This window comes from Eptesicus fuscus, chromosome 19 (genome assembly GCF_027574615.1).
Source record: "Eptesicus fuscus isolate TK198812 chromosome 19, DD_ASM_mEF_20220401, whole genome shotgun sequence".
NCBI lineage: Eukaryota > Metazoa > Chordata > Mammalia > Chiroptera > Vespertilionidae > Eptesicus > Eptesicus fuscus.
Window position 1 is genome coordinate 11239214 of NC_072491.1, and position 27865 is coordinate 11267078.

At 45.6% G+C, this 27865-nt stretch overlaps 1 protein-coding gene across 1 annotated transcript; it reads left to right on the top strand.

Annotated features, from left to right (window-relative positions):
- Window positions 1-76: 76 nt before the first annotated feature.
- Window positions 77-27840, top strand: POP1 (POP1 homolog, ribonuclease P/MRP subunit). The gene is made up of 16 exons (XM_008148516.3): window positions 77-126; window positions 2509-2652; window positions 2846-3013; window positions 4260-4435; window positions 6014-6262; window positions 8105-8192; window positions 8634-8821; window positions 9956-10212; window positions 10331-10424; window positions 13498-13609; window positions 14714-14833; window positions 19852-19967; window positions 21992-22183; window positions 23464-23618; window positions 25241-25579; window positions 26699-27840. The coding sequence occupies exons 2-16, from the start codon at window positions 2511-2513 to the stop codon at window positions 27351-27353; spliced, it is 3051 nt and encodes a 1016-aa protein (XP_008146738.2). The 5' UTR covers window positions 77-126; window positions 2509-2510; the 3' UTR covers window positions 27354-27840.
- The last annotated feature ends 25 nt before the right edge of the window (window positions 27841-27865 follow it).

Below are 27865 nucleotides of genomic sequence, written 5' to 3' on the forward strand. Positions count from 1 at the left end.
AGCAGCCGCACGGCGCATGTGCGCCCCAGCTCGCTCGCAGCGCACGTCGTTTTGGAGGGGACTGCAGCAGGACCTTGTCATTCTGACCTGGGAAACCCCAGTTTTCTGCCTCAGGTCGTCCGGCAGGTAGGTCGTGAGGGGCTGGTGTTCTCTGGGGGGGAGGGGGAGAATAGAGAGAGAGAGAGAGAGAGAGAGAGAGAGAGTGTGTGTGTGTGTGTATGGGGGGGGGGGAACCCCTCGCCTGGCCCCAGCGCACTGCGCCCCCCACCCCCAGACCCGGCCGACCTCCCCTTTCCTCTTCTTCCCTTGTGCCCGCTCCTGGGCCTGTCCTGCCGGCTGCACCACCTTTGCCCCTGCCTGGAGCTCCCTGAGGCTGTCATTTTGCTGCATTGCCACACTAGGCGGAGCCCTTTCTGGGAACGGGCTTGTACCCCCTTCTCCTTATGCCCTAAAGCAGCCATTTTCAACCTTTTTCATCTCATGGCACACACAAACTTATTACTAAAATTCCATAGCGCGCGCACACACGTAATTTTTTTTTTCTGGTCAGACAAAAATAGGTATAATTTTGATTCATTCATACCGGACAGCCATCATTGTGCTGGCAGTTGTCATTTTTTATTGACAGTCTAAGGGAAAAGAGGTCAGTGCCCCTGACTACACAGTCAGGTATTGCCTGTTTTAAAAATCCTGCGGCGCTCAGGGTTGCTGCCCTAAAGCAGTAAGATGGGTCACTCCCAGATGACGCTGAGATCTGGGCGTTTTCGACCTACCAGCCCCTCCCAAGTTCCTTTCTCTTGTAGTGCCTGGGATCTGATTTCGGAAAGGCAGATAGTGATCTTGATCCAGCAAATGGCCCCAGGGCTGTTTTCTTGGCAGATACTCCCATGCTGTGTCAGAAGGGGTGGTAGCTGGCCAGATTTTTTTTTAAAATTCTGTTTATAATGCATTATAGCACGCTTCCCTCTTTCATTTATGCGTGCACGTATGCATTCAACAAACAGATATTGAGCCCCTACTTTGTGCAAGGCACCCTGCTAGGTGCTGGAGATGCAGTAGTGAAAAAGACAGGTACGATCCCATTCCTGCCCTGCTCCTAAAATGCAATATAAGAAGATCCTGTTTACTCCCCCTCATTTTGCCCTATATACTGCTAAGGTTTTGGCTTTTCTACTTCTGGCTCAAGAACTTTCAGAGCTTTTTCATTGTTTCATAATGTCATCCAGTACAGTTGTGAAATATTGAGATACATATTAAAAATTTTTTCGTTTACAGTTAGAGCACATACTGTAGGGCATGTGTTGGTAAAAGTTATAGGTTATAACTGGTAGGTTATGGTATGAGTGAATTTCATTTCAAAATAGAAAACAGGTGTTTGAAACTATTGAGGAAAAAAACGGGGTGGATGTCAAGTTTGAGAATTACTGAGTAAATCCATCAGGCTCCACTAGGTTTTTGTCCTTTATTTTTCACCCTTCAAAGTGAAATTTTTTAGCTGTTACAAATTAAAGGTGCAGCTGGCCTCATCTCAGTAGTAGAAATGAAAACATCAATAATTTATGTTCTATTTTTGTAGAGGTTATATCAGAATAGTGTGTTCTATATTTCATTGATTCAAGTGGCTTATGTTCACCTAAGAATTTAAAAGATTTTTTTAAAAATATATATATATTTATTGATTTTTTTACAGAGAGGAAGGGAGAGGGATAGAGAGTTAGAAACATCGATGAGAGAGAAACATTGATCAGCCGCCTCCTGCACACCCCCCACTAGGGATGTGCCCGCAACCAAGGTACATGCCCTTGACCGGAATCGAACCCGGGACCCTTCAGTCCGTAGGCCGACGCTCTATCCACTGAGCCAAACCGGTTAGGGCTCTTTAAAAGATTTTTAAATTTTATTTATTTATTTATTTTTATGTTTTTATTGATTTTAGAGAGAGAGGAAGGGAGAGAGAGCAGCATTGATGTGAGAGGGAAAAATTGATCAGCTGCCTCCTGCATGTTTCCAACTGGGGATTGAGCCCAAAACCCAGGCATGTGCTCTGACCTGAAATTGAACCATCAACCTTTGGGTACAAGGGAAGATGCCCAACCAACTGAGCCACACCGGCCAGGACCACCTCAGAATTTTTATTGCATGTTTTAGTTAATTTAATTTTATCATGGCACAGGGATCTTATTTCTTACCTCATTTTTCATTCTTTCAACAGACTTTTTGCAGTGTCAACCTAGGCTTATGATTTAATTATTTGAAAGTGCAAACTGGAATGTACTAATATAGTCTCTTACAATAATAAATTTTTTTTTCTATTAAATCAGGTTTTTGGTGTTCCCTAAAGATTGTCCTGGTTATGAATTTCTGTAGTAAATAAATATCACGATAACATTTTTATATCAATCCACCTATAAAACAGATTTATTATATATTGAGTTATGAATATTTATTATATTTATTTTTGAATAGATGTTCCCTTTCCCTGTACTAAATTTATTACTTTATTTCCAGAAATGTCTAATGCAAAAGAAAGGAAACATGCTAAGAAAATGAGAAACCAGCCCACCAATGTGACTTTATCCTCTGGCTTTGTGGCTGATAGAGGTGTAAAGCACCTTAATGGAGGTGGGAAACCTTTCCGAGCTCCAAAGCTAGGTAAGATACGCACAGTGCTCTCTCCGCTCCCATTTGGAGCAAGTTGCTTTGGGCACTTTGGTGATCATTCGTGGACATGTGCAGAGTGGGGGAAAATTTCAGTTCACCCCAACAGATATTCGCCACGGTAATCCTTATTCCTGATAAGAGTGACATATTTCTTTCTTTTCTTTTTTTCTTTTTAATATACTAGATCCTTCTTCTGGAACGTCACGACAGCAGCAAGCCAAAATGGCCCACTATTCACCACCGAGGCCTGATGTGAATGAGCAATCTTCCTCCAAAGTAATGTTTAAAAAGAAGGGAGGATGGAAAGCGGGTCCCGAGGGCACGTCGCAGGAGATTCCAAAGTACATAACAGGTAGGTATTTGTAAAGAAGTGAGCTCTTCGTTTCTAATGCAGCCAGATTTCTAACGCCCTCGCTGTGTCTCGGCCCTGCCTCCCCTCTCTCTCTTCCTCCTGCTCCAAGCCTTTCTCCCCTCCCTTTGGATTTGGGCCTGATTCTCTCCCTTCTTCACTTCCTCTCCTTTTTCTTACCTCTCTTCTTAAAAGCCCTTATTTGTGAACTGTTCCACTTAGTCTTAAAATCTTTTCCCCACTCTCTCTTAAAATAGAAAATACCATTTACACCCCTCGGCATGGCATTCTCCAAAGATTAAACTAAATTTAATGCACTTTCAAGGCAACCCAGATCTTTTTTTTTTTTTTATAATATATTTTATTGATTTTTTACAGAGAGGAAGGGAGAGAGATAGTTAGAAACATCGATGAGAGAGAAACACCGATTCAGCTGCCTCCTGCACACCTCCTACTGGGGATGTGCCTGCAACCAAGGTACATGCCCTTGACCGGAATCGAACCTGGGACCCTTCAGTCTGCAGGCCGACGCTCTATCCACTGAGCCAAACCAGTCAGGGCAGCAACCCAGATCTTTAAATCCCCTTCTCCAGGTCCTTGCCAGCTCATCCCCCGTTGCCCCACCATTCTTACCCCTACCACATAGCCCCATACTTCTTGTCATACCATACAAGTGCTTCTGGTTTCTCTGTATACCTTCTTGGGGGAATTCATTTAACTTTCCCCAGCACTCTTTTTACTCTTAAAAAAAAAAAGTATTTTTCAATAAAGAAAACTAATAATAGTATGGTCACATATTTGAAAAAAGAAGAAAATATTAAGGAAAAAATCCTTGGAGTCAAAACCATTGTTAAAATTTTGTTTTTTCTTTGATTTTTTTGTTTTGTTTTGTTTTGTTTGTTTGTTTTTGGTACCAGAAGCTGGGAGTGAACATTTTTTTGTTTTCTTGTGTGATTATTGTACTTAAAAATGGTTGTTATTGTATTGCATGTGGTTCTCTGTCTTAAAAAGCTTTTTTTTGTAATCTTGTCTTTAAATTTTTTTTTAATTAGAAAAGTGGCACCGAATTCTTGTAGAAAACTTGAAAAAATAAAAGTTGAAGAATAGTTTTACAATCTTATAATACAGAAATAACCACTAATCAGGGGTTAGGTTGGCGGGTGAATCATAAGCTCATGTACTTCTGAAATGTAGCAGGACAGTGTTGATTCAAGCTGGTTTTTAATGACAGTGCTCTTTCCTTCAATAGCGTCTACTTTTGCTCAGGCCCGAGCTGCTGAAATCAGCGCTATGTTGAAAGCAGTGACTCAGAAGTCTTCAAACTCACTGGTTTTCCAGACTCTGCCACGGCACATGAGACGAAGAGCCATGAGCCACAACGTCAAACGCCTTCCGAGGCGGCTGCAGGAGATTGCTCAGAAAGAGGTATACGGTTTACTTGGTGTAGTGTTTAGGTTAGTAGTTCCTAAGAGAAAGTGGGAAGTGTTAACCTCATTGAATTTGTTAAAATGAAAACCAAAAACAACATGCTGACTTTGCATATTTTGTTTTCATGATTTATCCTCCTCCCACCTCCTTATCATCTACCAAATTAGCAGATAGTTGTACATTACAGCTGTTTTTAAATATAACAATTGGAACCCCCCCTTTTAAAAAATATTTTTATTGATTTTTCAGAGAGAGAGAGAAACATCAATGATGAGAATCATTGATCGGCTGCCTCTTGCACGCCCCCTACTGGGGATTGAGCCCACAACCCGGGAATCGAACCCATGACCTGGTTTATAGGTCGATGCTCAACCACTAAGCCATGCCAGCAGGGCATGGAACCCCTTTCTTTTAATGGTGTTAAAAAGTTGATATTTCCCTGTCATATTTAAAATATAATACTGACCTTCTTATCAGATAAGCAATTTTAGCTCTGCATTTTGGGCTTAGAGTTGGAAAATTTAAAAAAAAAAAAGGTAGCCTAGCACTTGCCTTTAGACTTTTTCAATGTTGAAAAATTGAGCTTGAATTTAAATTTTTTTCAAGCCTAATTGTTTTTGGCTTGAACTTTCTGAGATTGTCTAAGCTACCCATGTCTTTATTAGTTGATTCAGAATTTCTTTATAATGTACCTTCTATGTACCAGTACTATGTTGGTTGTAGGGTTAGAGTCCCTATTTGTAAGGGGCCCACAAACTAATGAAGAGTTTTTTCCCACAAAAGTTTAGCTTGGCCGCCAAAACTGGTTTGGCTCAGTGGATAGAGCGTCGGTCTGCGGACTGAAAGGTCCCAGGTGCGATTCCGGTCAAGGGCATGTACATTGGTTGCAGGCACATAACTGGTAGCGGGTGTGCAGGAAGCAGCTGGTTGATGTTTCTCTCTCATCAATGTTTCTAGCTCTCTATCCCTCTTCCTTCCTCTCTGTAAAAAATCAATAAAGTATATTTAAAAAAAAAAAAAAAGTTTAGCTTGGCTGTGGAAGAGATTAATAGTAAAAACTACACAGGAATTTCGTAGTTTCTAGATGTAATGGGAAGTCTGTTTCCCAGTGATAACATTTAGCATTTACCTGTCAGTACCTAACTGACATGACATGTGTAGTTTTCCTCACTTCTATATTTTTTGGTTCTAAATTTTAGACTTGGCTATAATTTTAGAGGTTAAAAAACAATAAAAAATAACAACAAAAAGCTAGTATAGGATGTATTCCCTGTTGCTCTCTCATATACTCTTAACTGCCACAATAAGCTTGAGTTACTGTGTTGAACATGTTATAACTAGTCTAAACTTCATAGTCCATGAAGCTTGCCCAATGAGTAAGGGATAGGCTGTGCTTCCTTAGGTTTGTCCACCTCTAAAATCTGCACCCCTTCTGTTGTCCCCATCGCCACTTCCATTGGGGAAACCACCAAGTTAAACATTTAAGCAAACTGAAGTTCAAGTTTGAGTTCCTAACACTTAACTCTGTTTTGAAATGGTTGCACACTGGTTCTGCTTCTCTTCTTGAAACTACAGGCAGAGAAAGCAGTACATCAGAAGAAAGAACATTCAAAAAACAAGTGCCACAAAGCTCGAAGATGCCACATCAACCGGATGCTGGAATTCAACCGTAGACAAAAGAAGAACCGATGGTTAGAGACTCACATCTGGCACGCCAAACGGTTTCACATGGTCAAGCAGTGGGGCTACTGCCTCGGAGAGAGGCCGACAGTCAAGAGCCACAGAGCCTGCTATCGAGCGATGACAAACCGCTGCCTCCTTCAGGTATGCTTTCCACTTGGTTTTCTTTCTTTCGTTCTTTTTTAAAAAAATGTATTTCTTTATTGATTTCAGAGAGGAAGGGAGAAGGAGAGAGAGAAACATCAATGATGAGAGAGAATCATTCATTGATCGGCTGCGTCCTGCACGCCCCCCACTGGGGATGTGCCCACAATCCAGGCATGCGCCCTTGGCCGGAATCGAACCTGGGGACCTTCAGTCCGCAGGCCGACGCTGTATCCACTGAGCCAAGCTGGCTAGGGCTGGTTTTCTTTTATATTAGTTTAGACCGTTTCTGATAGAGACGTTTAGAATAGTTCATGGTATGCCTAAGCCCTATCTCTGAGATTATTTATTGTAAAAATAATTACTGAGCACGAGGCACTTTGCTAGATGCTGGAGACAAAGTGTAAAGATATTAGGGGAGACTGACATTAATCCAACAATTAGCCAAATATGCAATTGTAAGGGATACACATAATACCATGAGCATTCTTAACAGGGGGAATAAAAAAGCTTCCCCATGGAAGTGTTGTTTGAGCAGAGTTCTAAGGAATAAGAAAGTGGGAGAGTCGGGGAGGCAGAGGGAAGCCGGGTAGCAGGAAAGAATTGACATCAATTCCCCGTCGACAGGAATGAAGAGAGTCAGAGCAAGGCTAACATTAGGGTGAGGTTAGTTCCAGAGATCAGGCAGGGTTTTGTTGGTCATGCTCGAGGTGCACTCAGCCTTGGTTCAGTAAGCAGTCGTTGGTCAGTAACAGATACCTGAGAAGCATCGATGGACCCTGAGCCATGTTCAGACGCTGTTCCAGATGTTTATGATTCGGTGGGGGCCTGTCGTGAACGCGGGCTTCTCCACTCTCTGGTTATGTGGCTTTGTTCAGTGACAGACTCTGTCTCAGTGTCCTCATCTGTGAACTCAGATACAATTAGCACCTGGCTCACCAGGAGCTGGGAAGATTGAATGACAGTCCGTGTAAGGAGTTAGCCCAGCCCTGGCACTTGGTAACGCTTTATTGACTACACACTGTTGTTATAGTTGTTTAGCATATTGATTTTACTAGCTCAGTTTGATCTGTCTTTATCTCATTTAATTAGTAAGGTCTTACTCTCATTACTCTCTCATTTTCACCTTGCTTAGTCAATTTGAATATATATTATAGTCAAGAATGAGCAAGGGAGAAATATGGTATAAATCAGTGGTCGGCAAACCGCGGCTCGCGAGCCACATGCGGCTCTTTGGCCCCTTGAGTGTGGCTCTTCCACAAAATACCACCTGTGGGCGTGCACGTACAGTGCGATTGAAACTTCGTGGCCCATGCGCAGAAGTCGGTTGTCGGCCTGGGTGAGTCTGTTTTGAAGAAGTGGCGTTAGAAGAAGTGGGGGTGTTGGTTGAATGTGGCTCACGAGCCGCGGTTTGCCGACCACTGGTATAAATTATTTGGATCATTATGACTCGTTTCTTAGGTAGATTTCAGGGAAGAAGTCTTTACTTAGAGGCAGCAGTTTTTTACATTCTGCTTAGACCTTGTCTTTGAATGTGGGATATAACACAGATTTTTTTTATATAAAAAGTAGGAAACTATAACATATTTAAATGGAAATTCATTTTTATTTTGATTCACATTGGTTTAAGAATATTTGCTGATGTAATAGGAACAGACAAGTTTCAGATTTTGACTTGTGAAATGATCGCTTTACGTAGCAATCTGTGCTGTGTCTTGGGCTCTGGAAGTTCTTCTCATGTGACTTTTGGCTTCTTGCAGTTTCCCCCGTGTAAATGGCTACGTTTTTAATGATCTCTCTCTCTCTCTCTCTCTCTCTCTCTCTCTCTCTCTCTCTCTGCAGGATTTATCCTACTACTGTTGTTTGGAGTTGAAGGGCAAAGAGGAAGAAATACTAAAGGCACTTTCTCCAATGTGTAGCATAGACACAGGTAAACTTGTTTCAAATCTGAGTCCTATATTGGTCTGATTATTTATTTATTGCATGAAGAAGTGTCAGCGCTCTAAGCATTTGGTAATTTAAACATATATGAACATGCCTGAGAGAGTTTTTGTTCTCCATTGACTATGTTAATTAAAGGAAAGCTCGGGGTGGCTTTTAAATCAGTTCTAACATTGTCAAGTGTCAAGTGAGAAGACAGTTATGCTGATGGACTGAATGTAGGTAGGCAGAAACTGAAAACTCATTAAACCACTCATTAAACCACAATATTTATTGAGAACTTTGTGCCACTTTGATCCAAGCAGTGATCAGAACCTAGACTTTGCACCCCGACCCGGAGAGAGACAATAAGTAATAGTCTAGCTGTCAGGAAATCCTACTGCAGTCTCAGCACTTGGAAAAAATGGGATTTTGTTTTCGTTTCTGTCAGGGTTGACTTTTGCAGCAGTTCACTGCTTGTCTGGAAAGCGCCAGGGGAGTCTCATGCTTTACCGGGCGCATCAGTACCCCCGAGGCATGCTGGGGCCTGTTTCCTTTATTTGGAAGCCGGAGAGGACCCCCGGGGACACCTCTGAGAGCAGGCAGTTGTGGATCTGGCTTCACCCAACGCTTAAACAGGTACCGTCCCTGAGTTTGTTTCCCCACCACTCGTTCCTGCATTCTTGACGACTGTTGGAAATCAATACCATAGACATTTAAGGGGCGTAAGAGTTTGACTGGCAGCTAGGTGTTTGAATGTAGGGAGGAAAGTTGTGTGTATATGAAATGAAGCAAATCTTGACCCCTCACTTTTTAGTAAGCCGTAAGTAGAGATGAAAACCAACCTTATCAGGCAAAGGGCTTGAAATGTTGCCTTTGGATGAATGCTTCCCCCGTGCCTGAATTGGTTCCCTGGTGTCTGGGTGCTTGGTAGAGCCTATTTGATGAGAAGTTGTTTTGATTAATTCTGAAGATTTTTAACACTGTGTTTAGCTTAGTTAGTCTCTCTCTTTCTCTTTTTTAGCATACTCACTGCTTTTATATGGTAGATGGTAAATTTTCTCCTTAAACTCTTTTTTTTTTTTTTTACTGATTTTTGTTTGAGAGAGAAAAAGAGAGAGAAACATCGATGTGAGAAAGAAACATTGACCAGTTGCCTCCCGCACACACTCTGACGGGGATCGAACCTATAACTTGGGCATGTGCCCTGACCAGGAATCAAACCTGCTACCTTTTTAAAAATATATATATTTTATTGTTTCTTTACAGAGAGGAATAGAGTTAGAAACATCGATGAGAGAGAAACATCAATCAGCTGCCTCCTGCACACCTCCCACTGGGGATGTGCCCGCAACCAAGGCACATGCCCCTGACCGGAATCAAACCCGGGACCCTTCAGTCCACAGGCCGACGCTCTATCCACCGAGCCAAACCGGCTAGGGCAAACCTGCTACCTTTTGATGTACAGGACGATGCTCCAACCACCTGAGCCACATCAGTCAGGGCTTAAACTCATTTTAAAGTATTTGGTCAGAGCAGTCGTGTTTTTTTCATTAATCTTTGACATAATCCTTTTTTTATTTTGTTCCAAGTGCCCTGCACTACTCAGAAGAACCAAAACACCATTTTGATAATGATGAATTTAGTTTAATTTGCGAAGGAATAAAAATGTAAATTTTTAAAGGGGGGTGAGGGAATAAACTAAACCACATTAAATTTGTAATGTATTTACATTTTAAACTTTAAAAGTAAAATGTTTACGTATATCCTTAGGATATTTTAGAGGAAATAAAAGCCGTGTGCCAGTGTATAGAACCGGTCGAATCAGCTACCTGCATCCCTGACCCCCTTCTGACACCAGCCCAAGAAAAAAGCCAAACGAAACTGCCCGATGAGACAATTGGCAAGAAAAGGAAACGGAAAGACGACGGAGAAAACGCTACACCAATTAAAAAATTTGTGGGGGACGGAACTAGAGATGCACATCAGCCGCGTTCTTGGAGCTCCTCAACCACAGGCGTTGTGATCAGGTACAGGGGGCATTCGCCCAGAACATGTGCTTTGAAGGCTTCCTCTGTGTCTGCCTGTGGCCACCGCCGTCATATAGAGCGTGGAAGTTTCCGTGTTAAGACTTCTTCTCTCTTTCAGGGATTTGACGATGGAGATAAACAGGTTCCGCCTGATCGGTCCCCTCTCCCACGCCATCCTCACCGAGGCTCTGCAAGCTGCTGCTGTCCACACCGTAAGATTTCAGCACGACTGTAATGATACGTTCCAGTCATGTCTTTCCTCGCACACCTGTGACACCTCACGTACAATTTGGTAACATTTTGGGCCCGGGCCTACAAACGTTTACTTCTCTCTGTAGGCTTATGATCAAGGACTTTGTCCTCTCCTACTTCTCCTGGATGAACAGGTTTAAATGAATGTGATGAGGGAACGGACTTATTCTTATTTAAGGACGAGTTATTCTTGCAGCTTGTGAGTTTGCAGTAGGGCCTTACCCTCTGCCCCATAAACAGGCAGCAGAGCCCTTAAAATCCCCGAGTGTACGGCCACTTTCTTCTGTGTACTTGTGTGACGCGTATTTCCCGGGGTGAGTTTTAGGGTTCTGTGGCCCCTGAGAGGCAAGGAGCGTGTGTGTGTCCCGTGCAGCGCTGTCTAGTAGGCCTTCCTGCGAGGGCGCCGTGCCTTTGCTGCCCAGGATGGTAGCACTGGTCACGTGTCGTATGGAGCACGTGAAACGTGGCCGGTGGGACTAAGGAGCTGCATTCCCACCTTTATTGCATTTTGATGAACTGAAAATTAAGTTCCAGCAACTCTGTGGCATGTGGACCGCACAGGTCCAGAGAGTGGAGACCAGATGAGCAATCAGACGCTCCGGGTTCGCACTTGCCTTGCTGTGTCAGCGCACTGCGCCTTTCAGCGCCTGTGCCTCTCACAGACTCGACGAGGTCAAAGACGATGATAGATCTGAGCAGCGTCTGGGCTCTTAGAAGAAAAATACTTTAAAAGAAAAAGGCTACCTCTCTCTCTCTCTCTCTCTCTCCATTGCTTCCCCACTAGCCTCAGCCACTCCTGTTCTTGCCTGAAGGCGGAAGCAGCCTCTTAACTTGCCTCCCATGTTCCCCCTTCTCCTTCCACTGTCTGTGCAGGAGGCAGAGTGATCCTCTAACACTAGGTTCACATGGTGCCCCTTGGTGATGAAAAGCTTTTGAATTGTGCCTGCGATAGAATCCAAAGCCCCGAATGTGACTGTGTAACCCGTGCCTTTCTGCTTCGTCTCTCAACTCTGCACCTCAGCCACCCTGGCCTCCTTTCTCCTGGAGATTCCATCTCCCTGAGAGCCTTTGCACCTGCTTTCTTTTCACTGGCTGGAACATCCCACCTCCACCACTCTGCTTGGCTAACCTTCCTCATTCTCCAGGTTTCAACATCTGTCTCATTTCCCTGCAGAATCCTCTCCCGATCCCTCGAGGTAAATGCTATCCCTCCTGTGAATTATATTTATACCTGGCACATTTCCTCAGTTTGTATGTCGACCTCTGTCTGTGTATTTATACAGCGTGGTGGCAAGGGCAGGGCCGTTCTGTTCTTCACTCTGTCCCCAGTGCCTAGCACAGAGCCTGGCACGGACCAGCTGCTCTGCTGCAGCTAAGTGAGTTGCAGAGCAAGGATCTGCACCTCGGGAGTTTGTTTCGGGGGCCTGCACTTGAAACCACTGAGTGATGCCGCCTGAGTATTTGTGAGAGACATGCCGCATGTTAAAGGTGCTTCTGAATCTAGGAGCACATCATATTTTATCGAGTATAGGTATTCTTCCTTGGCATGCACGTGATACTTGAAGTGCTTTTTGAAACCTTGCTCAATTCCTGGATCTGTCAGGAATAAATGGAAGTAAAATACTTGCGTATCTTATTTGAAATCTCCAGGCATACTGTAGTTGTAAGGTAGCCTTTGGCTAAAGATTTCTTCGGAAGGTATTGGTTTGGTCTTTCCTTGGTGGGGAAGGTTTTATTGCTTAAATTGGTGGTGATGAAGTTGGCAATAGAGGGAGAGGAGCAAGGAGCTCTTGCAGGCCCTGTGCACAGAGGCCTCAGTGTGACGTGGCTCACTCTCTCTGAAAACCATGGGTGTTTTTCTTAGTATGTGAAATCTTTTTTTTTTCTTCTTAAAGGTCTCACACATTTATTACTGAACCAACCTACTATTGCAGAAAGAAAACAAAACAAAACAGAGCAATATCATGAGTCCATTAATTTTCCAATTAAAATGTTCCAACTGTCCAGACAGTAGCGGTCTTTTCAATCATTTAAAGGTGTAGGCAACTCAGTCATTTAAAGGTGTAGGCAGCCTGGATACAGCAGAAATATGGGAGTCATCTCTCATGTGTGATTCCTCATCGGCCCAGTTTGGTTCTTCTCCAACGTCTCTTCTTCGAGTTGTACCTGATTGTATTACCAGTTTTCATCCGAATCCATTGGGGAATGGGCCGATTCTGCTTTTGTTTCTTGGCCAGGAACCTCTTGATCCTGAAAGTCTTGTGGGAAGACCTGGCGAAGGAGAAGCGAACACATGTACCTCGATGGCAGAGAAAGAGAGAGAAGGAACTGAAATCCTTTTTTTAAAAAAATATTTTTATTGATTTCAGGGAGGAAGGGAGAGGGAGAGAGAGAGAGAAACATCAGCGATGAGAGAGAATCATTGATTGGTTGCCTCCGGCACGTTCCCCATTGGGGATTGAGCCTGTAACCCGGGCATGTGCCCTGACCGAGAATCGAACCGTGACCTCCTGGTTCGTAGGTCAACCCTCAACCACTGAGTCACATTGGCCGAGCATTATGTGAAATCTTGACAGAAGGGTAGTACTCTATTCTTGCCTCTAATTAGAGGAATAGCTTCTAGCCCTGGCTGGTTTGGCTCAGTGGATAGAGCGTTGGCCTGCGGACCAAGGGGTCCCGGGTTCGATTCCGGTCGGGGGCGCATGCCTGGGGTTGCGGGCTCGATCTGCAGTGGGGGGCGTGCAGGAGGCAGCCAATCAACGATTCTCATCATTGATGTTTCTATCTCTCCCTTCCTCTCTGAAATCAATAAAAATACATTAAAAAAAAAAAAAGAATAGCTTATAATTGGAAGAATAGTTAGCCCGGTGTTAATTACTGTGTGAAAAATAGTGACAGTTTCACTGGTTCTTCCCTTAAAACGTTCATTCCCACATACAGAAAAAAGTGGAGGGGGGTCAACATCCCACCCATAACAAGGTTATTCTGTCTGATTCGTTATTTGTCTGGTAAACAGGAGTTGTTCTTTTTCAGGAGGGAGAGGACACAGAGAACACTCCTCACCGTTGGTGGATTGAAACCTGTAAGAATCCTGATAGGGTTTCCCTTCACCTCAGACAAGAGGCCATTTTTGACTTGTTGGGAGGTATGCACAGGGGATGCTGGGTCGCACTGGGAAAGGAGGGCGCTGTGGGAAGTGTGTGAGAAGGCTGCCTTCGTGTAGTGGTGCTTTTTTTTTTTTTTTTTTTTTTTTTAATATATTTTATTGATTTTTTACAGAGAGGAAGGGAGAGGGATAGAGAGCTAGAAACATCGATGATAGAGAAACATCGACCAGCTGCCTCCTGCACACCCCCCACCGGGGATGTGCCCGCAACCAAGTTACATGCCCTTGACCGGAATCGAACCTGGGACCTTTCAGTCCGCAGGCCGACGCTCTATCTACTGAGCCAAACCGGTTTCGGCTAGTGGTGCTTCTTAACTTTAATTCTTTGTTGTAATATAGCAAGAAAGCAAGTCAGAGAGTGAACAGCATAAACACTATTTGAGTTTGCTTAGGAAACAACAAACAAATAAGATGTTAGTATTCTGAATAGCTGGCATTCTGATGTTATAGTAAGTGCATATACCAGGTACTAAACTGAAATTGATTCTTACATAGACATGAGTGCTTTTGTGTGTAAAGCTACTATAGTCATCAATGAAAGGAACATAAAAGTTTATGTTGTAAAATATCTATAATGTTAGATGAATGTTTTTCATAAAGAGAAAGTTTCTCTTTATGAATGTTAATTTATTCTGTAAAAGTATCAATGGGGAAAAAAGGAAAAACATGTGTTTTTTTTTCTGTTGTTGTTCATCTTCACCTGAAGATATTTTTTTCCATTGATTTTTAGAGAGAGAGTAGAAGGGAGTGAGGGAGGGGGGGAGAGAGAGAGAGAGAGAGAAACATCGATGTGAGAGAGACACATGGACTGGTTGCCTCCTGCATGTGCCCAAACAGGGCTAGTGATCACACCTGCAACCCAGGTACGTGCCCTTGACCCGAAATCAAACCGGGAACCCTTCGGTGGTAGGGCTGATGCTCTAACATTTAGCTTTACCGGCAAGTGTGGAAAATACATGTTTTCAAATAAAATAGCCCAAGATGACAGTTTTATTAGAAAAATTTGAAAAATATAAGCAAATATGTATACACTGTGAATGCCTCTTTTTAAACTTGTATTTTATTGTTTGTTTATTGTTAAAGGAATAACATCACCAGCAGAAATTCCAGCAGGTACTATTCTGGGACTGACAGTTGGGGATCCTCGAATAAATTTGCCTCAAAAGAGGTCCCAAGTTTTGCCTGATCCAGAAAAATGCCAAGGTAAAGTTCTTGGAACATTCCTGGTTTTCTTACTATTTTGTGCAGTCTAGTCTCAGTTCTGTTAGTGACACCTGTGCAGGAACTTTACCAATAATTACCTGTTTATTTTCAAGGTGATCATGATCACAGGAGATGTGTGTGGGGTCTCTTTTAGCTGTGTAACGTATAGCCTGATCCTTATGTTCATGTCATTGCTAGTATCTAGTAAAACCTGTCTTTCTGTCAAATGGTTCTCTGAAATGCCTGGCATTTCAGAATTTTCATATGAGGAAGGGATGTGCACCTGCAGCTGGTCTTGTGCTCATTGGAAGCCTCTGTCTGACCAAACAGATGATCCAGGTTCGAATCCTGGCAAGGCCATCCCAGGTGCTGAAGGTAAGGTGTGTTGGTTTAGACTCAGTAGAGTGGCCTGAGGGAGTTGTTTGGCTGGAGTGGCATAGAGGGAGTGTAGGATTGGCTAAAATTTTAGTCTGATCTGGGACATGCAGCGGTTGTGATAATGTCTTACTGTATTTGCTGTCATTTAAGTATGGTTATTTGGAAGAATCATTAAAATTATCTTGTGAATTTTTGGAGAGAAAAATACAGGTGTGTGTTATAATGACTACAATTTTTTTTTAACCTCCATGCATAGTTAGATAGCTTATGAAGGGCTTAGTAAATGATTCTGTCAGAAGGTCACATGAAAGGTGGATTGAATGAGATGAATTTGAAGATAGCTATATCAGTAAGTTAGTTAATTATGGAGTCTCAGACTTTAATCAATGAGGTGTTGCCTCTTTCTTTTCTTTTTCAGTAGCAATATGCTCTGGTGCAGCCATGAAAACTGCAGCGTCAGCTACACCATTAAATGGTGACTCCCATAATAGCCTTAAAACTGTAATTTAATTCTACTCAATTTCTCTTGCTTCTTCAAATTCTTTTTTAAAATAAGGCAGTTTTATATTAAAATGCTTTCTAAGGCTTTTATATTAATACTAGAGGGGGTCCCTCAGCCTGGCCTGCAGGATTGGGCTGAAACCAGCTCTCCGACATCCCCTGAGAGGCCCTGGATTGCGAGAGGGCGCAGGCCAGGCCGAGGGACCCCACCGGTGCACGATTGGGGCTGGGGAGGGACCACAAGAGGGCTCCAGGGCATGTCTGGCCTGTCTCCCTCAGTGATTGGCTGGACCCCAGCAGCAAGCTAACCTACCGGTTGGAGTGTCTGCCCCCTGGTGGTCATTGCACGTCATAGTGACTGGTCGACTGGTCAGCTGTCTGTCCTCTGGTGGTCAGTGCACGTCATAGCAAGCGGTTGAGCAGCCTTAGCATATCATTAACACATTATGCTTTGATTGGTTGAACGGCCGACTGGTCAACTGATCACTTAGCATATTAGGCTTTTATTATATAGGATGAATCAGTTCAAAGAAAATTAAAGTTTCCCAAACATTTAATTTTTATTATAAAAGCTTATCATTTTGTTAGTCATTGTGGACTTTCATTAAAACCTACTTTAAGTAATTCCTTTGAAGAATATTGATTGGCATGTGAGCTAGATAAAGAAGTAAACTTTTGAGAGATCCAAGATGGCAGCTGAGTAGGTGGAAGCTACACTCACCTTCTCCCAGGACCAAACTGGAATTACAGCTAAATATAGAAGAATCATCCTGAATAACCAACTGAAGACTAGCTGAAAAGAAGTCTTATAACCAAGGATTTACAGAAGAAGCCACAGCGAGACTGGTAGGAAGGGCAGAGAAACAAAAAGGGCTCACCCCACTCCCACGGGCAGCGGTAAAGGTTTCAGAGGGATATCTCAGCTGTGGGGGGTTCTCTGAGAAGCATGGGGTCTAACCCCCCTGCCGGGCTCCCCAGCCCACAGCAACAGGGCCCGGAAGAGGTGCCCACGTAACATCTGCCTGTGAAAAGTAACAGGGTTTTTGTCTGCCAGAAAGCGATGGGAGTCCTCTGGTAGAGATGCAGGCACCCTCTTAAAGGGCCAATGCACAAAATTTTGTTTGTAGCCACTCACCCTGTGCTCTAGGGGAGGGAGGGTGGAGTGGACTAGAGGTGCGTGAGGAAAGACTGGAGTTTGTGGCTCTGGGGAGGGAGCTGAAGGGAGAGCCGCCGGGGTCCCTATGCTGAGTCCATCTCCCACACTGCAGATGCTTTCTTCCCTCTGTGGAGTGCTCCCCACCTTGTGGAATCAGCCTGGGGAAAGCAACAGCCACACCCTCTGGGCTCCCTCTCGCCCCACTCTGTGGAGCTTATACTCTGCTGAGGAGTATAGCCAGAGGCCCTTTCAGTGCCTGAGTCTCACCGGCAGCCAGCAGGTAGAGGTGGGTCTTGGGATGTCGTGGGACTTGTCTAACCTGACCCGGGCCCGGTGATGGTAAAAGCCTGCACTGGTGCACAGCTTGGTCCTTCCCACGCACACCCAGGCCCAACACTGGCAGCCACAAGTTGTGGATCACCTATAGTTCCGAACAGGTTGCTCAGGGTAAGTCACAGGTAGCGTCTGATTTTGGCCTGCAGCAGAGAGTCCCCCCCACAAGAAGCCCAGAACCAACACACCCAGTGACCAGCCTCAGACAACATGAGAGCAGGATTACAAGCAGCACGTCCAAAGGGAGATGTCGGCAGGCACCAAGCCCCGCTGAGGCAAATTTGCTTCGTGTGGTTAGGGTTGAGACTCAGTCAGGCAGCCTGAGGGTCAGTCCCATGCATGAACGGCCCAGTAGCAGTCAAGACTCAATTACAACAGGAGGGCCCACATAACCCACTCAAGGGACGTTTCTGGAGTACCCCGCTCAGGTGATCAAGGAGACGGCACCACTGGACCCCAGAGGACACCTGCCACATAAGGCACCCCTCCCCCCCGAAGACTGGGAGTCACAGTAGATCTATCTAATATGAACACACAGAGGCAGACAAAACGGGGAGACCTCACCTCACCTCTATCAGAATGGCTCTCATCAATAAATTAACAAACAAGTGCTGGCGAGGATGTGGAGAAAAGGGAACCTTCGTGCACTGTTGGTGGGAATGCAGATTGGGGCAGCCACTGTGGAAAGCAGTGTGGAGTTACCGCAAAAAGTAAAAATGGAACTGCCTCCTGACCCAGCGAATCCACTTCTGGGAAAGTATCTGAAGAAACCGGAAACACTAATGTGAAAGAATATATGCACCCCTATGTTCAATGCACCCCTATGTTCAGTGGGATTTATTTATCTTCTATAATTGAAACTTTGTAGCCCTGAGCAGAGGCCTGGGCCGGCCAGGGTGTGCAGGAAGCTTGGCTTCCTCCATTGCCAGGGAAACCCAAGCCTCCTGCTCGCTCCTTGGCCGCAGCCATCTTGGTTGGGTTAATTTGCATACTCACTCCTGATTGGCTGGTGGGCGTAGCTTGTGGGTGTGGTGGGGGCATGGTTAATTTGCATATTACTCTTTTATTAGATAGGATGTAACGCATCATCTAGAAAGACAACTCAGAACTAAAGTTAGCCCTGGCCAGTGTGGCTCAACTGTTCGATTCCCTTTCAAGGGCATGTACCTGGGTTGCAGGTTCGATCCCCAGTCCCAGTCAGGGCTTGTGGGGGAGGTAGTCAATTGATGTGTCTCTCCCACATCTCTCTGTCTCTCTCTCTCCACCCCACCCCCTTCCACTCTCTTTAAAAAGCAATGGAGCCCTAGCTGGTTTTGCTCAGTGGATAGAGCGTCAGCCTGTAGACTGAAGGGTCCCAGGTTTGATTCTGGTCATGCCTGGGTTGCAGGCTCCATCCCCAGTGGAGGGGGGTGGGTGTAGCAGGCAACCTATCAGTGATGCTCTCTCATCATTGATCTTTCTCTCTCTCCCTCTCGCTTCCTCTCTGAAATCAATAATAATAATAAAAAAAGCAATGGAAAAAAATATCCTCAGGTGAGGATTTAAAAACAAACACAAAACCTAAAGTTAGAAATATACCTTATTCTCCCTTGAAATTTCTCACATTATGGCCCAGTCACTTCCAACTTATTTTTTTTCCAGCCGTCAGACCCACGCAGGTAATGTGCCTTGGAGTGACCTTTCTATGTTGGCATTTTAGGACCATAATCTTAAACTCATGGGTTGTCTGACTTTTTCTTTTAATTTTTCAGTCCAACAAAAGTAGATTTGGAAGATTTTATAGCCCCCGAGTGATTACAGGACTCTGTAGGAAGTCTCTACTATCCATGTGTACGTTCCTAACTGGAAAAGTTCCTCCTCTTTTCCCACTAGGCTTCATCATGTTTGGCATGGTGTGGCTTCTTTAAAGGAATGAAATGATATGTTCCACAGAAAATATGCTCATTTGAAAGGAAGGGAAACATATGTTCAATAGGAAGGGGCTATCAGAGACTTGAAATAATAGGGCTGAAGAACCGTATCTGTTGTCTCAGCACCATTGGGCCAGGAGTAACAAAGAACCCGGAAGATAGCAGTCAGAACATGGCTTGTGGCCCAGCCGGCATGGCTCAGTGGTTGAGCATCGACTTATGAACCAGGAGGTCACGGTTCCATTCCTGGTCAAGGGCACATGCCCGGCTTGCGGGCTCGATCCCCAGTAGGGGGGGCGTGCAGGAGGCAGCCGATCAATGATTCTCTCATCATTGATGTTTCTATCTCTCCCTCTCCCTTCCTCTCTGAAAGCAATAAAAATGTATATATATAAAAAAAGGGAACATGGCTTGTGCTGTCATTGCGTATTATCGTTTGCCTCTGCAGTGGTTCCTAGACTTCGATCATCCTAACTGTGGAATTAGGCGGTTATTTAAAGGCAATTGTATGTGATATTTATATCTTCTCCACTAAAAATAAATGTTCAAAAAATCAGTTTAGGAGCCTTTGCCACTTCACAGATTGTGAAACCACCTGTAAGAATAATTCCTAGTCAAGTATATTCTTCCAGAGAAGTAAGTGCCTATCAGGTATTTTCTTGTAACAGTGGACCACGTTGAGACTTGGACCTCATTGGCCTAAAGGATGTGGTTTGAAGGCTATTTCTTTTCCCTCTTAGATGATGAGGAAGTTAGACAGCTGCGTCTGGAGGGTGTGCCCGTGGAGTGTGCGCATAGCTTTATTTGGAACCCAGCTATCTGTAAGAGTGTCACAGAGAATAAAATGTCGGATCAGGTAACTAATGGTGTAAGGGTTACTGGTAAAGTCACGAAGACAGGTTGAATGAAGTTCATCACTCGAGAGAACATAAAGGTTACTTTGTACTTTATAGAGTCCCATAGACGTCCTTTTATTTTCAGACAATTTACTGGTCCCTTACTTATGATATATACTTTGGGTTTTTTTTTTTGTTAGGTTTTGTGTTTTTGTGTGTGTGTGTGTGTGTGTGTGTGTGTGTGTATTTTTTGTTCTTGAAGAAGAACCCCTAGAAAAAGTTAACACAAAGACTTTTTCTTGAAATGATAATCTTAGGATTTAAATATATGTCTTCCTTTTGTTATTATTTTTCCCCCCTCCATTAAGTGCTCTCTGTCTTCGTTCATTTGTTCTCCGGTCTTTAATCACACAGTGATTGTGCTCCTACAGGTATTGTATCAGATGATGGGGTAGATGACTGTTAGATATGCGGAAAGAAGTACAGGCTACAAAGGAAGCCCAAAGAAGGGAGACTAAGCCCAGACTATAGAAATCAGGGGAAGCGTCCTGGATGGAGGGGCTGGTGTTTGAGCTGACTCTCAGGTGGGCTGTTAGAATTAACCAGACCTTCTGGGGTTAGGGGCCGAGGCTGCGGTAGAGAAAGGATCGCTGGAAGTGAGAATGAGCAGGGGCCCAGGCCAGAAACGGGACCGTGTGTTCAGGAATCTTCAAGTAGATCAGTAGCTTGGACTCAAAGGTGGGGCAAGAGATGAAACTGTCCCAGCTGTATCCCGAGTCCTAGAAAAGTGTTCAGCACATAGCAGATGCTCAGGGCATATTTGAAGGAAAGAGTAAATGAATGAACAGTAAATGTTTGAACGGGTGAATGAATGAGGGATCGAACTGGGAGCATTGTGGCATCAGATGGCGGGGAGCGAATGCAGTGGGAAGGACGAGTTTAATCTTGGATAATTGAGTTTGAGGGGCCTCGGGACTTCCAGGAGCAGATGTGCAGGAGAGAGCTTTCGATCCCAGGAGCAAAAGTCGGGGTGAAAGAGAGAGGTTTTTGGAATTACCAACATGTAGATGGTATGGAAACTCAAGAAGGAGAGAGGGAAAAGTGACGAAGGAGACTCGGGATCTGGCCCTGGCGTGAAGGCATCCGTGAGGCAGCAGTGAGATGCAGCGTGGAGGCCGCCCTCCGATAGTTTCTCAGTTGAGTGAGTGGTAGGCCTCTCCCTACCTGTTCATCTCTTTGAACAGCTGGCCAGAAAAGTCTGAAAGAATGTTAGGCACTCCCTGAAGTCTACTTGACAAGTAATTTATAGCACCTTCTATTTTACTTTTTTTTTTTTTTTTGCGGGGGCGGGGAGGCACCTTCTATTTTGAATCCTTAAGACTGGGTGAGAAATTGTCTCAAGAGCCAGAGTACTTTCCTTTTGCCCCTCCTGGAGAAGTTGTTAATTGTGCCTTTTTTTTTTTTTTAAATATATTTTATTGATTTTTTTACAGAGAAGAAGGGAGAGGAATAGAGAGTTAGAAACATCGATGAGAGAGAAACATTGATCAGCTGCCTCCTGCACACTCCCTACTGGGTATGTGCCCGCAACCAAGGTACATGCCCTTGACCGGAATCGAACCTGGAACCCTTGAGTCCGCAGGCCGACGCTCTATCCACTGAGCCAAACCGGTCAGGGCAATTGTGTCTTTTTTTATACTTCATGACAAATCTTAGCCAAAGTAAATGTAGGGACAGAGGATCAAAACATAAGATTAACCCTGAGATAAGAAATTAGTGGAATGAATGTGTATTTTATAACTTTGAATCCTCCGGTATATTCTTGCCCATGTTTAAGATAATTTGCCATTTCTACCAAAACACGTATATGAAGGAAAATCGTCGTAGGAGGGACTCCTTTGTACTTAAAATAGCTCGCATGTGTGTGTTTTTTCCTTGCGTTTTAAAAGAGCATGTAACTTTCTAAAGCTACTTATAGGGAGACCCAGTAGCATCTCCCAGAAGACTAGGGTTGTTTGTCTTGAATGACTTTCTTCCACTGTAGGATTTAAACCGGAGGAGAAGTGAACTGCTGGTGCCCGGGTCACAGCTGGTTCTAGGTCCCCACGAATCCAAGATCCCTCTGCTTTTGGTCCACCAGCCGGGAAGAGTGACCGGCGACGGCCGACGCGGCTGGGGAAGTGGCTGGGATGTGCTGCTTCCCAAGGGCTGGGGCATGGCTTTCTGGATTCCATTTGTAAGTGACTTTCTTATTCCGACCAAGAGTTTCGACATTTAAAATACATTCCTAGTCAATACCCAGGGCTGACAATGTTCCAGCCTTTACCCTCACCTTAGAAATGGAGTGCTATTTTTCTGCCCCCTGAGCTAAATTCCTGATACAAGGTACTTCCTAAGGTCCCTGGAGCCAGGGTTTTATTAACAAGAGTTGTGCTGCCGAAACCGGTTTGGCTCAGTGGATAGAGCGTCGGCCTGCGGACTCAAGGGTCCCAGGTTCGATTCCGGTCAAGGGCATGTACCTTGGTTGCAGGCACATTCCCAGTGGGGGGTGTGCAGGAGGCAGCTGATCCATGTTTCTCTCTCATCAATATTTCTAACTCTCTATCCCTCTCCCTTCCTCTCTGTGGAAAATCAATAAAATATATTTAAAAAAAATAATAATAGTTGTGCTGACCTATTGTGAATATTTGAGGTTTTAAGAGTGGCCTGATTTTTTAAATTTTTAATTATTTATTTTAACATATATGTGTATATATTATTGATTTCAGAGAGGAAGGGAGAGGGAGAGAGAGAGATACAAACATCAATGATGAGAGAGAATCATTGATGGGCTGCCTCCTGCACGCCCCACACTGGGGATCGAGCCCACAACCCAGGCATGTGCCCTAACCGGGAATTGAACCGTGACCTCCCGGTTCATAGGTTGACACTCAACCACTGAGCCACACCGGCCGGGCGGGAGTGGGGATACTTTAAAACAATTCTAATGTTTAAATTAATGAAATATTGCAAGCACACGAAGAAAGTACAGATGCTGATATAATGAGCCCTGTGTTCCCTGCACCTGCCTCCCAGCTTAAGAAAGAAACCATCACGGGTTCCTTGGCAGCAACCTGTGTCTCTCTGCAGTTCCAGCCCTCCCTCCTCAACGAATCGCTGCTCTGGTTTTGGTGCTTGTCACTACCATGCATGTTTTTATAGCTCCTTAAAGCATGCTTGTATCCCCCCCTCAAAATAACTAGATTCAGCGTGTTTTTAACCTTTACATACCTCACTGTACATAGGCTTTTGCAACCTGCTATACTTACTCAGCCTTGAAATTTTTGCCACATTGATGGTGAAGCTCCATTTCATTTATTTTTACTCGTACATGGCAGCTCACTCTAGGATTTTCCCACAATTTATCCCTGCTTTTTAGATGGTCATTTAGGTTGTTTCCCATTCACGCCATGCAAACAGTTACGCACTTTCCCTTTGAGCTGGACGCTGACAGGGTGTGTTTGACTTTTCTTCCAGATCTATCGAGGTGCAAGAGTGGGAGGCTTAAAGGAGACGAGGGTGCATTCCCAGTATAAAAGGTCGCCTTTCATCCCAGGGGATTTCCCAGACTGCTCTGCGGGCGTTCTCTTTGCCGAAGAACAAGCCAAGAATCTTCTTGAAAAGTACAAAAGGTGAGAAGCTGCCTTCTCGAGGCTGGGAGTGTCTTCGGAGGAAGAGAAGTGCCTACTCACACTGGCCAATAACGTTGGCAGTGGCTTGGGTAACTCTTACTATATGATGTGGAGTTTTCGTAGGCTTTTCCTTGAGTTCAGCGTTACCGCGACATAAGTAAGTCAGGAGACGGCCTATGTCTGGCGTGTATAGGCCCATCCAGATCATGAACCCTTTCCGTGGGCATTTGCTTACGTTGATGATGGTGGACACCTACACTGTGGACATGAGTTCCCACTCCCAGCCCTGCCCCCCTCAGAACGGAAATGGAGTTTGTTTATTTATTTATTTATTTATTTATTTATTTATATTTTATTGATTTTTTACAGAGAGGAAGGGAGAGAGGAAGGATAGAGAGTTAGAAACATCGATGAGAGAGAAACATCGATTCAGCTTCCTCCTGCACACCCCCTACTGGGGATGTGCCCACAACCAAGGTACATGCCCTTGACTGGAATCGAACCTGGGACCCTTGAGTCCGCAGGCCGACGCTCTATCCACTGAGCCAAACCGGCCAGGGCGGAAATGGAGTTTTTAATAACTTATTATAGAGGTAATACATCTGAAATTTCACTGAAACACGAAAACAGAGAAAAATGCTTTATACACTGGAGCAGAAAAAGACTGCGTGGTGTGCCACTGCTGAGTAAACATGGGTGAAAATGAAAGAAATATGGACGTATCTGCTTCTGTGCACATGACGCGTCTCTGGAAGGATGTGTGAGAAACTGGTTTTGACGCTGTCTCTGGAGGGCAGCTGGTCACTGGGGGTCAGGAGTGAGAGAAAAAACTCACCGCCACACTCGTGCCCTGAGAGCTGAGAGCCCGTCCACGCGCACGGGAGTCGTCGCACGGCTCTAGGACGCGCCCTTACGGTCTCTGGAATGGCACTCCCTGGGGTTGTGCAGTGGCCATGGGGGCTACTTGGTGGACGCATTATCTATTAAAATAAAAACCAGAGGAGACAGAAAAGCATGGCTAGTACAGTTGGTTATTATTCTTTACTAGAGGCCTGGTGCACGAATTCATGCACAGGTGGGGTCCCTCGGCCTGGCCGGCAATCGAGGCCTATTGGGGGGGCCGGCCAGCCGGGGGAAGGGACCCCAGGAGGTTGGCTGGCCAGGGGGAGGGACCCTGGTAGGCTGGCTGGCTAGCAGCGGGGAGGAACTGTGGGAGGTTGGCTGGCCAGGGGGAAGGGCTGCAGGAGGTTGGCCAGCCAGCTGGGGGGAGGGGCTGTGGGAGGTTGGCCTGCTGGCCCCCCTGATCGGGGCCAATGGGGGGGCTGGCCAGGCAGGGGGAGAGGCAGCGGGAGGTTGGCTGTGGGAGTGCACTGACCACCAGAGGGCAGCTCTTGCGTTGAGCATTGGCCCCCTGGTGGTCAGTGCATGTCATAGCGACTGGTCAACTGGTTGTTCGGTCGTAATGGTCTCTTAGGCTTTTATATATATAGATTATATTTCTTAGAAAACTTTCTTTTCTATGTTTGTTTTCTTAAATAGAGATATGGTACAGTGGCCATACTTATTTTAATAGCCCCATCCTAAATTATTCAGAATTGGCTCTCCTCTTTGGTTTTCATTAGACGCCCTCCTGCAAAACGGCCCAACTACGTTAAGCTGGGCACTCTGGCGCCGTTCTGCCTGCCCTGGGAGCAGTTAACGCGAGACTGGGAATCAAGAGTCCAGGCCCAAGAGGAACTGTCCGGAGCTTCCTCCCCGAGTGGTGGGGAGAGCGACTCAAGAGACCAGGCGCCCTGTGCTCCCACACCTGGACAAGCTCCTCAGGGGTCTGGTGGAGGGAGCACGGCCCTGCACGACTCCAGTGAGCCCGAGGGAGCGATGGACACGGAGTGTCCAGCCCAGGCCGGGACTGAGAGGGTACCGGGCCAGGATGCCCGTGGCCGACTCTTCTGCGTTCTCAGGTGAGTGCACACGACTTCCGGATATGTTCTGGGTTCTGGGTCATCTCTTTTAATACCAACCAGGCTGCAGGTGTAAACGTAACCATTGTTCCTTGATGCAAGGCCCAAGTGAAGTTTTGGACTCAGAGAGACCCCATGGAAACGGCTACATCACATCACATGCTAACTTACAAACTGATTTGAAAAGATATTATCCATAGACCCAAACCAAGAGAGTTTTTCTACCGACATGGTTCAGTTAGTCTGCCCACAAAGCAGGACTTTCACGAGTGTATGTGAGGTGACGACCCCGGCAAACTCTGAGCGAGCACTATTTGCTTTAAATCACTGAATTAGATTTCTTGTCATTCCTTCTGAATGATCTGAATTTGTGGCCAATTAGGTACCGATTCATTGTACTATTGTCATGTCAGACGATAAAATGTGTTCTACTCAGTCCTGCTGCAGGCATTACATTTTGCTTATCAGTCACCCTTTATTCGGAGTTTTATTATCTATCTATCTATCTATCTATCTATCTATCTATCTATTGCTCTGATTTTTATAAGAAGCACTCACCCCTCTTGCCTTATACCTTTTTTTCCATGTAATTCCCTTAGAGTTGTTTTTTTTTTAATGTTTTTAATTGATTTCAGAGAGGAAGAGAGAGATAGAAACATCAATGATGAGAATCATTGATCAGCTGCCTCCTGCACGCCCCCTACTGGGGATCGAGCCCACAGCCTGGGCATGTGCCCTTGACCGAAATCGAAACTGGGACCCTTCAGTCCACAGGCCGATGCTCTATCCACAGCCAAACCAGCTAGGGCCCTTAGAGTTTCTTTTTAATCCAAGTTCCTCCTTAATCCTCTCACCGTGATTACAGCCTTAGATTCTACCCCACTTATTTTTTTCTGCCTTCAACTTCTTAAACCTTTAGTCTTTCTGTCTCCGAATAGTAGACACATAAAACGTAAAATATGAGTATAAAAATGCATTAATGCTTATTTTTGATTTCTTAAAACCATTAATGGAGTTTTGATCCTTTCCCACAGAGTATAAAAATTAACTTAACTCTCGCTAGGCCTCATCTTCTAATCGCGTATTTTCTCCTTGAACAAAATACCCTCCAACGTGTAGGAGTAGAGCATCGCTGAAGCAGCTGTCAGCCTGGTGCCGGCCCAGTTCTGGGGACAGTCGGGCGGCCCGGCAGGCTCCCGGCAGGGGGCAGCAAGAACTGACCCCAGAGGCCCGCCGGTCCCTCCTGGCCCGCTTCCCCAGGGCCCTGGTGTGGGTCAGCCTGTCCCTGCCGGGGAAGGGCAGCCCCGAGCCGCACGCCATGATCTGTGTCCCAGCCGAGGAGGACCTCCGGCGGCTCCGGCGGGATCGGGGGTACCGCGGGCCCCAGGAACCCAAGCACAGCGACCCGTTCAAGAGCCAGATCCGGAAACAGAGGGAGAGGAAGGACCGAGAGAAGAGGCGGCGCCTCGGGCCTGCTGCGCCGGAGGGCCTGGCCGAGGGGCACCCTGCAGCGGGGCCCCCGGCTCCGACCCTGGGCTTGTGGCCAGGCCCGCTCCCCGACGTGACCGCTCACTGCTCCCGAGTCCTCCTGGGCTTCGTCACCCAGGGAGACTTCTCCATGGCTGTCGGCGGTGGGGAAGCCCTGGGCTTCGTCAGCCTGACGGGCCTGCTGGCCATGCTGTCCGGCCAAGCCGCCGCCGAGCGGGGCCTGGTGCTGCTGCGGCCGCCCGCCTCCCCGCAGTACCGGCTCGCGCGGGTCGCGGTGGAGGTGTGAAGGCGGTCCCGTCTGCCGGGTCCCGCAGTTGGAAAGTTCGGGTTGAGCGTCTTCTGTTTAGAAATGTCATGTGAAACTCCTTGGAAACAAGAATAAAAAAAAAAAAAAAAGGTGCATCGTGCACATGGATGAGACGGATGAGATGTTTACGTCATTCCCGTAACCTCACCGATCCCCATCCTCCTCTGTCCCTGCTGGAAGGCCTTGGAATACTGGGCACATATTTCTGTTACGGTTTCTTGGCCTGTGTCGTTCTTGCTGGAAACAATTGGAAGCTCTATGTTTCCTCGCCCCCTTTTTTATGGGAAATCAAGGGCTGTCAGGTCTGTTTAAAAACCTTGTGGTCACGTGGTAGGCAGGGTGGTGGTTTGATGATTTGATTGTTACAGGACGGGCAACGGCTATCGGCATCTGGCCTCTGCCATGAGATGCAGCGCCCCGTCTGGCCGTGTTCGCGTCTGTGCTGTGATCAGCGTGCCTCCCACTTGGCTCCCCAAAGGAGGGCGCTGTGG

Coding starts and splice junctions, on each gene's coding strand:
- POP1 (XM_008148516.3), top strand. CDS start 2,511: ATGTCTAATGCAAAAGAAAGGAAACATGCTAAGAAAATGAGAAACCAG. Junction 6,263..8,104: donor CAAACCGCTGCCTCCTTCAG/GTATGCTTTCCA, acceptor CTCTCTCTGCAG/GATTTATCCTACTACTGTTG. Junction 25,580..26,698: donor CGACTCTTCTGCGTTCTCAG/GTGAGTGCACAC, acceptor TCCAACGTGTAG/GAGTAGAGCATCGCTGAAGC.